We start from the raw sequence: 14896 nt of genomic DNA on the forward strand, positions 1-14896 counted from the left end.
TTCCTTTTTCAACAAATTGATTTTTTTGTCATTTTCATTTTCGCTTTTCAAATAAAATCAATTCAATTAAAGTTAATTTGATTTATAAATGACATTTTAAAAATACCAATACAATATGAGAAAAGGTTAAAAATTATCAATCATTAATGAAAGAGAAATAAAGTTATGTAGGTGGTAGATTGTGTTAAATTTAAAAAGCCCCATAATCTACATACATATATACCTTAACTATTGTATAGTTTCATTTATTTTCAACAATAATTCTATTAAGAAGTACAATATCAAAAGAGACTATAGGATGCAAAAATAAAAAAAAAAAATAAAAGTTTTGTTGCACCAATTTTAATTTTAAAAACAAAACAAGAAATTATCGATTTGATTTGCTATTTATAAAAATGAAATAAAATATATTTACATACGTACATTACATACAAATATACACATGTACCAAATTGCATCTTTTATACTCCTATAACCTTTTAGCTTTGTTTTTTTTTTCTATTTTGCACTTAACATCTCATTTAAAGGATTAATCTGAAAATATACCTTCTAAAATTCATTTCTTCTATATAATATTCTTTTTACAAAGAATCGAAATAAAAGCAAAAGTTCAAGGATTTTAGATTTTTTTTAACATGTGTGTTTAGTCAGCGACATCTAACGTCATCATTTTTATGGGAATTTTTGTTTTTTGCTTCTATACATTCGTACTATATAATACGGATTTTTTCATGCGTGTATGTGTGTAAGTTCATGCATGTTTAAAAAGTAGGAACAAAAAATATGGAAAATTTCAGACTGATTAGATAAATAAATAATAATATAATAAAGAATAAATTAAGTATTTATATTTTCACATCTCTATATATGTATAGTCTACAGCGTATATATATATATATGTAAATATTCGTAAAATCTACATACATATAAGCATATAAAAAAAATGAAAAAGTTTTTTAGTTACTTATTAAATTCGGGGAATTTTATACATTTTTTTTTCCAATTATAATTAACAATATAATTTAAAAATGGAATTTTTAGGAATTTTTTTTTTTGGGAGTTTTTGTTAATTAAAAATAAAAATATATAATTTGAATAATAAATATATACACATACATACACATGTATCTAGATGTGTATTATGTTAATTTTATGGTAACAATCGTTGTAGAAGTGTTGACGTTATCCAAATAATTTGTTCCTTTACAGATTTATATGTAAAATAATTGGTTGAGTTCGATTAGAGTAAAACGATTTATTTGAGTTCAATTAGAGAGTAAAATGTCAAAGTTTATAATTAAAAGAAACACTTATTTTTTAATCATAAACTTTGCGCTTAAGCAAATAGAAGCTATATGAGCAATATGAGATTGCAATATTCATAATAATAACAAATACTGATATTCATAGCGCTCTTAATATTCGAACTCGTTCTCAATGGATTATAAAGATAAAGTAAACTATTGTAAAATACTATACCCAAAAATTTTAATTAATAAATTCGAATCAAACCAATAATATTCTCCTTAAACAATTTAACCTTTTATCTTTTTCGCAAGTTATAAGCAAAAAAGCTTGGACGATTAGCAATTTCATGAAAATTCGTAAAAACCACTGCATCTCGGAAATCCTTAAGATTTAACACCTAATTGTAAACAAAAAATAAATTTTATCCATTTTTAATATCCAAAGCGATGATGTATTGTACTCTTTACTGCAGAGTTAAATTTACGACACAGCAGATTTATGAATGAATCTAAAAAATTATTGATATTTTATTTAAATATATTGCATTAAAGTAAATATTTTATTTAATTAAAGTTCTAGGTACTTCATAATTAAATTTTCATATTAACTTAGTAAATATTAATAAGAAAAAAGTCAACTATAAACGATGAATATTAAATGCTAATATCATAGAATAATAATTACACTCAATAATAATCAACTTTTAATATGGCTTCGTTTGGTTAAACTAATTACTGTATAATATGTATACCAGTTATTGTATTATGCACATGAATTATAACGGTAACGCAAACACGTATACGTACTCGTATATTATGTGATAAGCTGTGATGTTTCATAATATTTGAATAGCAGATACAAATACAATTTCCCAATAATGTTTTAATAGCAGTTTTCTTTTTTTTTTTAACATTAAATTTATTGATTGCGATTATATTTGAGAAGCTTAAATCATTTCATTTTCAATCAATTATATTTGAACCATTAATTTCTGTTTACTATAAAGATTAAAATTTAATATTATAGGAATTCAATAGGTCTAAATACATACATAAATATATTTTCAATATTTTTCGTATTTAATGATAAAAATTCTAATGGACGATCTTGGCATACTTATAAATGAAAATTATATTTTTTATTTTATTATTAAATATAATGTATAAACACACATATGCACTTATCTTGACGCATATATTACACAATTATTATTATATGTTTTGTGTATGCTGTTAGCTTCAAGGTCATTTTGCCTTGTTTGATGGTTTTTTGTTTTTTTATTCGAAATAAGCCTTTTCCTGCGTCAATAAAAAAGGATTTTGATTCTTTGTTTTCTTTTATTATTTTTGACATTGTTCTGATTTCAATAAAATCGAACTATAAAAGCAATAAAATGAAGTCAATTTTTTTGTTCTTATTTTTTATTTCTTCTGTTTGTATTATGTTATATAACTATGTGTAAGGTACATGTGCCCCATTTATTCTCTAATGTAAGAATATGCCACATTCACATATAATAATGTGGGTATGTTTTTGTTTTTATGTTCTTTTATCACTATCTTTCCCATGTGATTTCCGGAATAACACTATGTATGTTGAATACAGAATTATTTTCTAAGAATCGTTAGAGTTATTAATTCTTAATGGATATATTGAGGCTTTCATTATGTGAGCTTAACCAATACTGTCTATTTTTTAATTCTTTTTTTTTTTTTTGTTATTAGATAATCTCTTTTCATTTATTTATTTCCCTATTTATATACGATATTGAATTTCATATATAAGATAGTAAATTAAATTTTTATTTATTAATATTGCATAATAGAAATATGTTATATATTTACTATATTATATAAAGCATGTACATTTAAACAATCACGGAAACATTATTATTTATACTTAGAATTTGAAATCGGTTTTGATTTGATTGAATCTGTTGTGTCACTTATTTCGTTTATATGGTAGATTAAGTGCTTGACTTGAATTTTAAATCTGTGTTCAGATTGAAATAATATTATTTGAAATCAACTGGAGTTTGACATTAGTTGACAAGCATTATATATTCATTTGTCATTTCCAATCTTTCAATCGGCGTATATGTAGTCGATTTTAAAGTCAAGCTAATAATTTTGTGGGATCGACTTGTTTTGAACATTTTAAGTCAAGTAGCATTTATATCGGCTCGAAATCCGTTTGAAGTCATAACTTACATTAAATTTATAACTTATCTTTAAAATGTAAAATAAGTACATTTTAAAATATGCATGTAAAAAAAATTCCGTAAGAATCAGATTTTTATAACTTAAATTTTGAATCCAGTAGCTTTAACTTGTATATTTAATGCTATCGGTAAATAGTTAAATTGATTATCTACTTCTAATAATTTTTTGTTGATTGAAAAATTGTAAAAATATTGAACCTAGCCATCTTGAAAAAAACTGTCAAATGCGTTGTTAAGTAGATTCATTACCGTATTTCGTAAAATTTAAATTAAGTATTATTGTTTAACAATTTTCCATCTCTATCATTTCTCAAAAAGAATAGAAGAAAAGTGTACTCATATTTTATACAGCAACGAAAAATCTGTTACTTAAAGTAGAGACGAAGAAAAAAAAAGACATAAAAACGAAACATAGAAAATAGATAAAACTTTAAATGAATTATTGGAAAAGTTTTTCTCGTTTAATGATAGTTGTTTCATTTTTTTTTGTTGTTTTTTTTGGTAATGTTTTTTTGATTGTTTCGTAAAGTTAACCATGTATAGATGGCGTTTTCATCCCAACAACTGTTACAAAAGTAAATTAAGTAAATTATTTTTCTTAGTATTTTTCTATTACGAGGTACTAATTTTTATCTTTACATTAAAATTAAAATAATTCTAGTTACTTATATAGTACGTACATAACATATAACGTACATAGCAATATAATAAGTAATGCGTATGCATGTGTTATGTAAATTACTGTCCTTCCAAAATTTCTAGTCGATTTTTTTTCAATTCAATAAAACGATTTTAGATGAAAATTTAATCGAGTTTTGACGAAACGTAATTTAGACACGTCTAGGTATCCCTTTATTGCAAACACATATATTACAAACTCTCTTATTTTGTAGGAAGTAACAATGAATAAAACGTCAGTTATTATTGAAATGAAAGAGTGTGAACTAGGAAATTAATTTAGAGATCGATTTTCAGTCTTAACGTAATTTTTGTATACTTGCCGTATTTTTAGATAGTCGTGCACTGTTTATAAAAGTATCCAACTTTGAGTTATCTGTGCAAAGTTTTAGATTTAGTGATATTTAAAATTTTTTGTTGTTATTTAATTTAAGAACCTTAATACTAAGAAAAAAAGTTGATCTATAAAAAAATTTTAAGTTGAAAATACCTGTTTCTTTAAAAATTATTGTAGAGCAAACATTATTATAAAAATCTTCATTTTACCTAGTATGGTCGACCATTGCAACTTATGATCATATTCGTTAAGAATTTTATAGTGAGTTAGTTCATTGGCTCATAATAAATAATTCAAATTAAATAATTCATTAAATGTTTTTTTGTTTTTTATTGAATCATATTTTTTTTTAGTTTCGATATTTACTAAATTTGTTTTTGATTTCAACATTACATAATACATTTCGTTAAATCATAAAACCTTCAATAAATATTTTTCAGGGATGCTTCTTTAATAAATCAAAAAACAATAAAAAATAACAATAGTCAACCGACATCACACAACAATACGTTAAAAAGATCTACAAAAAATTTAAATAATAGTAATAATATCAATAAAATACAAAATAATTCTAATATTATAAACAATTTACAACGTTTACCTCCCGTTGTATTACAAAAAAAATGTAGTAATTGTGAAGATACAAAAAAATATATAAAGACATCTATTGAATTATTTCATCATTTTTCGAATCCAAGTTTAAATCGTCGATGGACATGTCATATTTGTGAATTAGAAAACAATTCAGTTACATGGCATTGTCTAAATTGTGATAGTGTTAGTTATTTAGCACCAATTTATAAGGAAACTTTAGTGTATAATCGTAATAAACAACAGCAGCAACTACCATTGCAATCACAACAAATTATTGAAAATAATATAAGTGGTGATAATACAGGTGCAACAACTAGTACCAATACTACATTTAATAGTAGTAGCAATTGTGAACAAAATCAACAGGAACAACATTCACAATCAACACAAAAGAAACAACAATTGATAAAATTGAAACAAAAATCAGTTGATGGAATTATAATATCAAATGATGAAAATTCATCAAATGATGGTAGTAGTAATACTGCTATCATTAATCCAAGAAATGAGAGAAAATCTGCAAATGGAAAATTTTTAAGACGTACTCGTAGTCTTAGTATGGATTCAGGTAGTTGCCGAAATCTAACGAAACGATGCCATATTTGTTTAGTTAATTGTAATAATTTATTCAATCAATCTGGTGGTGCCGATTGTAAACACTTTAATTTTCGTTTACCAAATATTAATAATAAAACAAATACAACAGCAAACGATGATGACATAGAAGAAAATATTTTAAATAATATAGATAACAACGGTATCAATATTAATCATAATAATAGCAGTAGTAATAATAGTGATCATAATTATATAAGTGCTGGAGGAATAAATAGCAATGGACGCACTTCATTAAAGCAAACTGATAGTGACAGCTATAAATTGAATTATATAACACGTTCAAATTTGTTGTTAACAAGGAATGAAAATGATATAAATAATCGCGATCATGAAATTAGTGATGATAATAAAATTAAAAATCAAGAACAAAATAACGATCATAATTTAAGAACATTTAATAAAAGTTTATCAAATATTGGTGATTCATTGCACGGTAAGAATAATTGCTCTTTACTACCATATACATTGAAATTACTACTTTATTTAAGCATTTGTATATTATTGTTTATTTTCCCTTCTAAATCCATTTTTTTTGTTCAGATTCTGATATTTTTTGAAAAATATTATAATTCCGTCATATATGATTAAACATAGATTATTTCGAGTGCGAAATGCATGTTTTTAAATATCATTTTAAGGCAAATGTACTACATATACACGAAATGCGAGGGTAGAAATTGCAGAAAATTCGCATTTTCTGCGTTTTCATCAATTTATATTAATCACTAAGTTATGTTATAATTTAATAGATATTTAATTAAAAAAAATGTAGTAGACTAGTTTTGTTATTATGTACATTTGACAATTACTAAATGCGACTAGAGCGTAAAGTTTCCTACAAGAATTTTGCATTTTTAGCATAAATTTGTAAATGCGCCATCGAATCTTTGGTAAATTTTAGTAACAGGTCTTACTTTTAGTAATTATTGTGTCATATATAAGATATCCTAAATAAAAGTCCTCTAGAAACTATTAGAAAAGTTTAGTAAACTATTATTGTCAACATTTTTTTGATATTTTACCATATTTTACAATTAAAACTATTTTTTTACATATTTTAGGTGAAAAAGGGTCGATAGCACATTACACCCGGCAATCGTCCTTACCTGAATCTAGTTATCCGAAACAATATAAAAAGTTTACAACCTGTGCTCATCATCACTATCATCAACAACATCACCAGCAACTCCAACAACAACAACATTTACAACAAACACATCAGTTACAACAATCACAACCGCAGTGCGATATTTGTGGTGTATGTAATCGTATTACAAACGATATTAGTTCCAATTCAATATCAAAACCTTCATCAACAAACCTAAGTAGTAATTTTACAATAACAACATTATCACGTTCACCGAATTCATCTTATCAAAAACAATTACAACAAAATACAATAACAAATCGTTCAAGCAGTAAAGCAGCTGCTGCATATTCAACATTGCCGCGTAATGGTGGAATATTAATTGCTGTTAAAGATTGGTCTAAAAATCCAGTTATAAATAATACTGAAATATATTATGAACGTTTAAATACCGGTAAAATTATGCCAAACCCTTTAGGACAGCATCAATTGTCAACAATAGTAACAACATCACCATCATCTTCATCAATTAATTATCAACAGCAACCTAAATACGAAAATCATTCAATTATACGTAGAAGGCAGCAAGAGATTCAATTATCAACATCACCATCATCCATAATTCCGATCAATAGTTCATCTTCGTCTTCAACATCAGCATTGAAATCAACGGCAGAACCAATATATGCTGTTGTTAATAAATTTAATAAAGCTAAAAACAAAATTAAACCTCAACCAGAACCAAAATTTTCATATATTGGTATATCCGATCCAATAAAATTAAATAACAAACCTGATATAATTTATACTCAAATAAGTGATATGACTAGCTCAAGTAATTCTGGAAATAGTGCAACAATAATTGCTGCACCAGCGGCTATTATTGTTGCTGCTAATAATAACAGTAATAATAATAATATAAATAGTAATAATAGTAATATAAGTGCTGCGATTAATAGTAAGTTAAATAATAATGTTAATAATAATAACAATAATAACAATAACAATAATAATAATAATAACGTTAATAATAATAGTAATAGCAGCAAGCTTCCAATTGTTGATCAACAATTAATTACAGCAACAAATAATATTGGAAATTGTGGTAATAATGGTACTAAAATTAATAATATGTCATTAGTACAGACAATATGTTATATAACACTTGTGACTTGATTGTAAACAAATTGATTTACACAAAAAAACATTTCATTTAAATTAACAATATCGGTCACTAATGTCATATAATACATTGATGATATTAATGATATGGATTCAAATACTTGGATAAAATTTTTAGATGGCGTAACAATAACTGGAACTACTACTGCTGCAACAACAGCAATATCTGGATTAGGTGGTAGTGGTGCCGGTAATAATACATCATCAATAATTAGTTCATCGAATTCAACGACAAATATTTACGCCAATGATAAAAACGAAAATGAGAATTCAATATATGCGAAAGTATGGAAAGGCCCCAGAAAAACTGTGGAAACAAAAATGTATGTCATATAGCATTAATTACACAAATTATTTTTATACTTTTAATAATATAATCAAAATAGTTAAGTTTAAAATTTTCAGAGCAAATTTTTTTTATTAATCTATTACATTGATTTAATCTTAACAATGCAGTAGAGTGTCTAGTGCATATAATTAGCAAATAAATAGTTATGTACATGTTTTTAATGAACATAACTTTTAAAGATCTTAAAAAAATAAAAATACCGCGAATACTAAAAAAATTTGCTCACAATTCTTATTTATTTATTTTTGTTGCAAAATTTTTTTTTTTTATTAATAAACACTTAAAATTAATTTTGCATGAAATTGCATGTGATTTTTATTAACCAAATTGCAAATATTAAAAATTTTAGTTTATTTTAATAATAGTAAATATTTTAAATTTTTTGTATTATTTTTTTAATTGAATTAAAATATAAAATAAATATTTTTCTTTTTAAAATTTGTTTATGTGTGTTTTTTACTAATGATAGTAACGATCAAAACGCTTTCTTATTTACATTTTGCATGATTAATTTTTATTTTGCTAAACTCAGTGAAAAGAAATTAAAACATCCTGCAGATCTTGAACATAAATGTCGAAAAGAAGTACTTCCTTCTTATTAGAAGAAATATTTTATCACCACGCATAACTTATTATACATGATTTTAATTAAAGCGCAGATCCATTAGCAAATACCATTCAGAAATTAAAAATAAAATATGTGTTCGAATTTTTTCATAGGCGGGCTTCTAATTTGTGAGAAACATTATTATACCATTACGAAATTAATTAGTATTATTAACGAAAATTAACGCAACAGTGCACTTTAAAATAAGCTTTACGTTCTCTTTCACTTCACATTTTTTATTAAACATTTATTAAAAATGCTTCATACAAACTGGTGGTGATAATCCTAAAGCTCAATAATAAATTCAACCTGTTGAACAGCGTGTGTGTGATAATGTTACTAATGTTTTCTTTTTGTTGAAATTAGCCCCCTTTATTTAACTGAAAGTATAATTTATTTTTAATTTTATTTACTATAATTATTATATATGTCGTCATATAGTATTCAACTTTTGCGATCGAAATTGAATCAGATAATTGTTCCAGCAATCCAGTTATTTAAAAGGTATCAGAACAAGATTGGAAAAGTTATAAAAATTTTGTAAAATTTTGTAAAATTTTGTAAAGGTTTTTCATATTAAGTTTGTTTGATGACTAGAAGTAACACCACGAAAAAAGTAATAATTATTCTACAATTTATTTGGTAGTATTTCATGTCATTCAATAAATTTTATTATGTGATTTCAACGAATCATTCAGTTTTTCTCATTATTTTTTTGTATTAAACCGAGTTTGTTCCATTTTCGAGATTGTTTCACAAATAATATTCCATACTTCCATTTTACATCTAATTATCTATTCTCTTTTTTAAAATATTTTCAAGTAAGTATTCTAACATTTTTATTTTCATTAATTCAAGTTCAATGTAGAATTATTTAATTGCACTCGTACTTACTTAAAATGATTTTTTAAAAATTGTTATAAGTACATATACATAAAACCAATTCATTTTTATTGAATTTTAATACATAAAATATTTTATTTCGTAATCATTAATATTTTATGAAACTAATAAATTACAGGACCCAACCAATATCTAAACAAATAAGTAATAACGGTAATAATCCAGCAACACATGGCGGATCTACAATTAAAACGGCATTAGCATCTCAATCGTCATCTTCATCTTCTTCAACTTCGACCGCTTTAACTCAACCTAGAATGTGGACTTGCACAAAGTGTTCATACGCATACAATCCGCTGTGGGCTGAAAAATGTGATATTTGTGAGTCAGCAAGAAGTCAACCCTCGTTAACACAACCTAGTTTAATAACTGTTACAAAAGTCCGCGACACGGTAGCCCCTTCAATAGGTATAATACCACATACAATCTATAAATTTGATTTTATATTTAAGGACACAAATGAAAACGATTATGTAAAAATGTTTTTCTTTATTTTGCCAAATGAAATGTCTTTCGTTTTAGAGTCTCGCAAAGAATTGAAATGCAGTTCGAAAATGGGTCAATCAAAATCATCACACGCTTTTGATGAGGTTCCATCTGTCGTTGAAGTGCCAATAGCAACTTTTGAACAAGATCTAGAAGACGATTTTCAATTTATTCCAGGTAACATAATAACGAGATTAAACAAGATACCGTTATATATAAGCGACTATAAACAAAACAATAAACTTTTCTAGGTGATACAAATGCATCATCAGTTTCAGTACCATCGTCATCAGTAAACGATCAAGAATGGACATGTAAAAAATGTACTCTAGTCAATTCACCATTATCTATGGCATGTGTTGTTTGCGGCGGCTCTAAACTTCGCAGTATTTCCGCTATCGAAGATATGACATTACGTAAAGGCGAATTTTGGGCCTGCGTCCAATGTACTTTGAAAAATTCCTTATCAACAAATGTGTGTGTAGCTTGCAAAGCTGTAAAGCCAATTCCAATTATATCAGGTCAACAGACAAATTTTCGTCCATATACTTCATCATCATCTGCATCAGCTATTGCAATAGCGCCATCAGGTGGTGGCAGTGGTACTAGTGCTGGCGTAAATCATCATGGTAATAGTAACAATACGGGTATTAATAACAGTAATAAAGCAACGTTACATAATCGTCAAATATTATCATCAATACTTGGAAATAGCGCTAATTCGAGTAATTCAAATATAAATATTTCAACGAGTTCAGTGCAACATTCATCTTTAGCTATACCATCGATACAAAATCAATCGCATCATCAATCATTACAACAACAACAGCAGCAAATTCAACGGCAACATATAGATTCGTCCCAGCAATCAAACTCGAATACACAAATTAGTCTAGCTCCGCCGATTCAAAGAACTTCGAGAAGTCCATCGCCAAGACATGATAGAAGCGCATCAGGTGCAATACCGAAGGTATGGCCTAAATTTTTCTTCTGTTAGATTAAAGTTTTAAAATATTTCATTTTACAGCGTCATAGTACTGGAGCCGTCGTACCACGAAATGCACCGTCGTCTTCGTTTTCAAGCAATTCGAATCCAACGCCTATTGTAAATTATAATCGTCATAGTAGCAGCGGCTCAACCCCAACATCAATTAAAACGTGGCAATGTCCTGCTTGTACATATGAAAATTCGTCTGCTAGTGTTGTATGTGATATTTGTTCAAGTCCTCGAGGTCTAGCAAGTGCTATGTCAGCGGCTGCGTTAGATGGTATGAGTAATTCTGGCGGGGTAACATTAGATTTGAGCCGCCAGGAATCGAAACTAATGGAGAATCTTCGACAAATCGAAGAAAGTGAAGCTCGGAACAAATGGGAAAATATAATACAATATTGTCGGGAAAATAATGAACTTTTTGTGGACGATTCTTTTCCCCCAGCACCAAAATCGTTATATTATAACCCAGCTGCCAGTAATGATGGTAACCCAGTAGTTCAATGGCGTCGTCCACATGAAATTAATTGTGATGGCGGTGCATTTCCTCCATGGGCTGTATTTCGCACACCACTGCCATCTGATATATGTCAAGGCGTTCTTGGTAATTGTTGGCTATTGAGCGCATTAGCCGTATTAGCAGAACGAGAAGATTTGGTTAAAGAAGTTTTGGTAACAAAGGAAATATGTCCTCAAGGAGCCTATCAAGTAAGATTATGCAAAGATGGAAAATGGACCACAGTTTTGGTAGACGATTTATTACCATGTGATAAACGTGGCCATTTAGTTTATTCACAGGCGAAAAGGAAACAATTATGGGTGCCACTTATAGAAAAAGCCGTTGCTAAAATTCACGGTTGCTATGAAGCGTTAGTGTCAGGAAGAGCTATTGAAGGTTTAGCAACTTTGACTGGTGCTCCATGTGAAAGTATACCGTTACAACCGAGCTCATTGCCAATGCCTAGTGAAGATGAACTAGATAAAGATCTAATATGGGCTCAATTGTTAAGTTCAAGATGTGTTAAATTTTTAATGGGAGCCAGTTGTGGTGGAGGTAATATGAAAGTTGATGAAGATGAATATCAAAGCAAAGGACTGAGACCAAGACATGCATATTCCGTCCTCGACGTTAAAGATATACACGGTCATCGATTATTAAAACTACGAAATCCTTGGGGACATTATTCTTGGCGAGGTGATTGGTCTGACGATTCAGAAATTTGGACTGATGAATTACGTGAAATACTTATGCCGCATGGTGCTTCCGAAGGTGTTTTTTGGATATCTTTTGAAGATGTTTTAAAATATTTCGACTGTATAGATATTTGTAAAGTAAGATCTGGTTGGAATGAGGTTAGGTTACAGGTACACTAATGCTCAAGTCTAAACAGAAACAAAGTTTTATATATATATTTTAATATAGGGAACGCTTCAACCACTGTGTTCATTATCTTGTGTACTATTAACAGTACTGGAGCCAACTGAAGCGGAATTTACATTATTCCAAGAAGGACAAAGAAATTCTGAAAAATCACAAAGATCTCAATTGGATTTATGTGTTGTCATATTTAGAACAAGATCTCCAGCTAATCCGGAAGTTGGAAGATTAGTTGAACATAGTAAAAGACAGGTAGGATTAATTTGAGCTAAAATTTTAAATGAAATGAACAATATTTGTATTTAAGGTGAGGGGTTTTGTTGGATGTCATAAAATGTTGGAAAGAGATATTTATTTGTTAGTCTGCTTAGCATTTAATCATTGGCACACTGGTTTAGAGGATCCGCAACAATATCCACAATGTGTTTTAGCAATACACAGTTCGAAAAAATTATTGGTGGAACAAATTAATCCTCCACCATTTTTATTAGCAGATGCTATTATTAGTCTAACACTGACCAAAGGGCAACGTCACGAGGGAAGAGAAGGAATGACAGCATACTATTTGACAAAAGTATATATATTATACAATATATAATATATGTTAATTTTTTATCATTCCAAAAATTTTTAATATTGAAATTGTAATTATTTTATTAAGGGTTGGGCAGGATTAGTCGTAATGGTTGAAAATCGACATGAAAATAAATGGATTCATGTTAAATGTGATTGTCAAGAAAGTTACAATGTAGTTTCAACTCGAGGAGAATTGAAGACTGTTGACTCTGTGCCTCCTTTGCAAAGGTAATGCTAATTTTTTCTTGTTGTAAATACAAAAGTATGTGACAAAATTTGTATTGTTCTATATTTAAGGCAAGTAATTATAGTACTGACTCAATTAGAAGGTAGCGGGGGTTTCAGTATTGCCCACCGTTTGACACATCGTTTAGCTAATTCACGTGGTTTACATGATTGGGGACCACCAGGTGCTACACATTGTCCACCAATAGATAGCGTACATGGATTACATGCTCCACGTTTAATAACATGATTGAAAAAAACAGTAAAGCAGGAGTATTAAAAAAAACAAAGTCAGATAAAAAAAGTAAAGACATTATAGATAATATAAATATAGAATAAAAAAAATATTTTAGGAAAACAATAATTATTATAATAAGTAAAATACACTTTAAAAACAAACACGAAACAAAAATAAAAACTGTCAGAAATTTGTTTAAGTAATTGATAATTAACAATAATTAAAATAACAAAAAAAAAAAGAAATAATCAAAATATAGGCATAGCAAATTTCTAATTTAGAGAGAGTTTTCATTCACATTTATTGTAAAGTATTTAAAAACCTACACAAAATGTTTCAAACCCAATAAGCAATGCATTTATTTAAATTTTTTTTGAATTGAATGAAATTTTGTATAGTTTTATTCAACATGCAGTTCCAATGGACTAATTTAAATATTTAAGCTGAATACAACAAGTAACAATAATAAATTATAAATGTACAATATTGTACTAACCTTTGCCAAGTTTTACATATTTCAGACATACTTACTTTGTTTATTCGCAAATAAGTCATAATTTTAACAATTGTATCTTTATTTTACATATAACTTAAATCTTTACATTTTTATATATATTGCGTTATTTTCGTCTTTTTTTGTTTTTTTTATTTATATTACACTTGTATGTTTTTTTTGTTTTTGTACAGAAATCATTTAAATTTTAGAATAATATTAAATATACTTCAAAAATAAAACACTTTTTAATTTGTAATTTCGTACGTAAAAATTAATATTTAAGAACTTCTATAATTTTGTATATACAAATGAAACGAAAATGAAAACTCTTTCTTTACCACAAAAATAATAACTAAAATTTTGTTTTTATAACAAATATTACGAAATATTTTTATTTAATTTATGTGTATTGAAAAGTATGTGCATTTCGTATTAAAAGTTATTAAATCTAATATAATTTCAATTTTTAAATGTAATTTGTCAATATATACAAAATGAAATAATATTTTCAATTTTTCCTTAACTTATATTAATGGCAAATAATAATCTTAAAATTATTGTTTGGTATAAAATTGATTTTTTTTAATAATTAAATGCTAATCATTTCGAATCATTTTAAGGAGTGGATAGAAATGAATCGTTTGAATTTTTTCTATTGATTTTGATTAAAAATTATTAGAAA

At 26.9% G+C, this 14896-nt stretch overlaps 1 protein-coding gene across 3 annotated transcripts in view; it reads left to right on the plus strand.

Annotated features, from left to right (window-relative positions):
* The window catches only part of LOC129605177 (calpain-D), a 59107-nt gene extending 44563 nt beyond the window's left edge, over positions 1 to 14544 (plus strand). Inside the window, exons 2-13 of one of the 3 annotated variants that reach the window (XM_055514768.1) lie at positions 4925 to 6129; positions 6758 to 7888; positions 8084 to 8288; positions 9363 to 9425; positions 9943 to 10232; positions 10347 to 10487; positions 10562 to 11280; positions 11338 to 12666; positions 12725 to 12931; positions 12987 to 13253; positions 13341 to 13483; positions 13553 to 14544. In XM_055514768.1, coding sequence (XP_055370743.1) covers positions 4925 to 6129; positions 6758 to 7888; positions 8084 to 8288; positions 9363 to 9425; positions 9943 to 10232; positions 10347 to 10487; positions 10562 to 11280; positions 11338 to 12666; positions 12725 to 12931; positions 12987 to 13253; positions 13341 to 13483; positions 13553 to 13730 — 5878 coding nt within the window. In that variant the 3' untranslated portion in view covers positions 13731 to 14544. Of the gene's footprint in view, positions 1 to 4924; positions 6130 to 6757; positions 7898 to 8083; positions 8289 to 9362; positions 9426 to 9942; positions 10233 to 10346; positions 10488 to 10561; positions 11281 to 11337; positions 12667 to 12724; positions 12932 to 12986; positions 13254 to 13340; positions 13484 to 13552 lie in introns of all 3 variants that reach the window. The other 2 variants (XM_055514767.1, XM_055514769.1) reach the window with 2 other exon arrangements.
* Positions 14545 to 14896: the final 352 nt, after the last annotated feature.

This window comes from Condylostylus longicornis, unplaced genomic scaffold (genome assembly GCF_029603195.1).
Source record: "Condylostylus longicornis isolate FDR11 unplaced genomic scaffold, ASM2960319v2 ptg000013l, whole genome shotgun sequence".
Lineage (NCBI taxonomy): Eukaryota > Metazoa > Arthropoda > Insecta > Diptera > Dolichopodidae > Condylostylus > Condylostylus longicornis.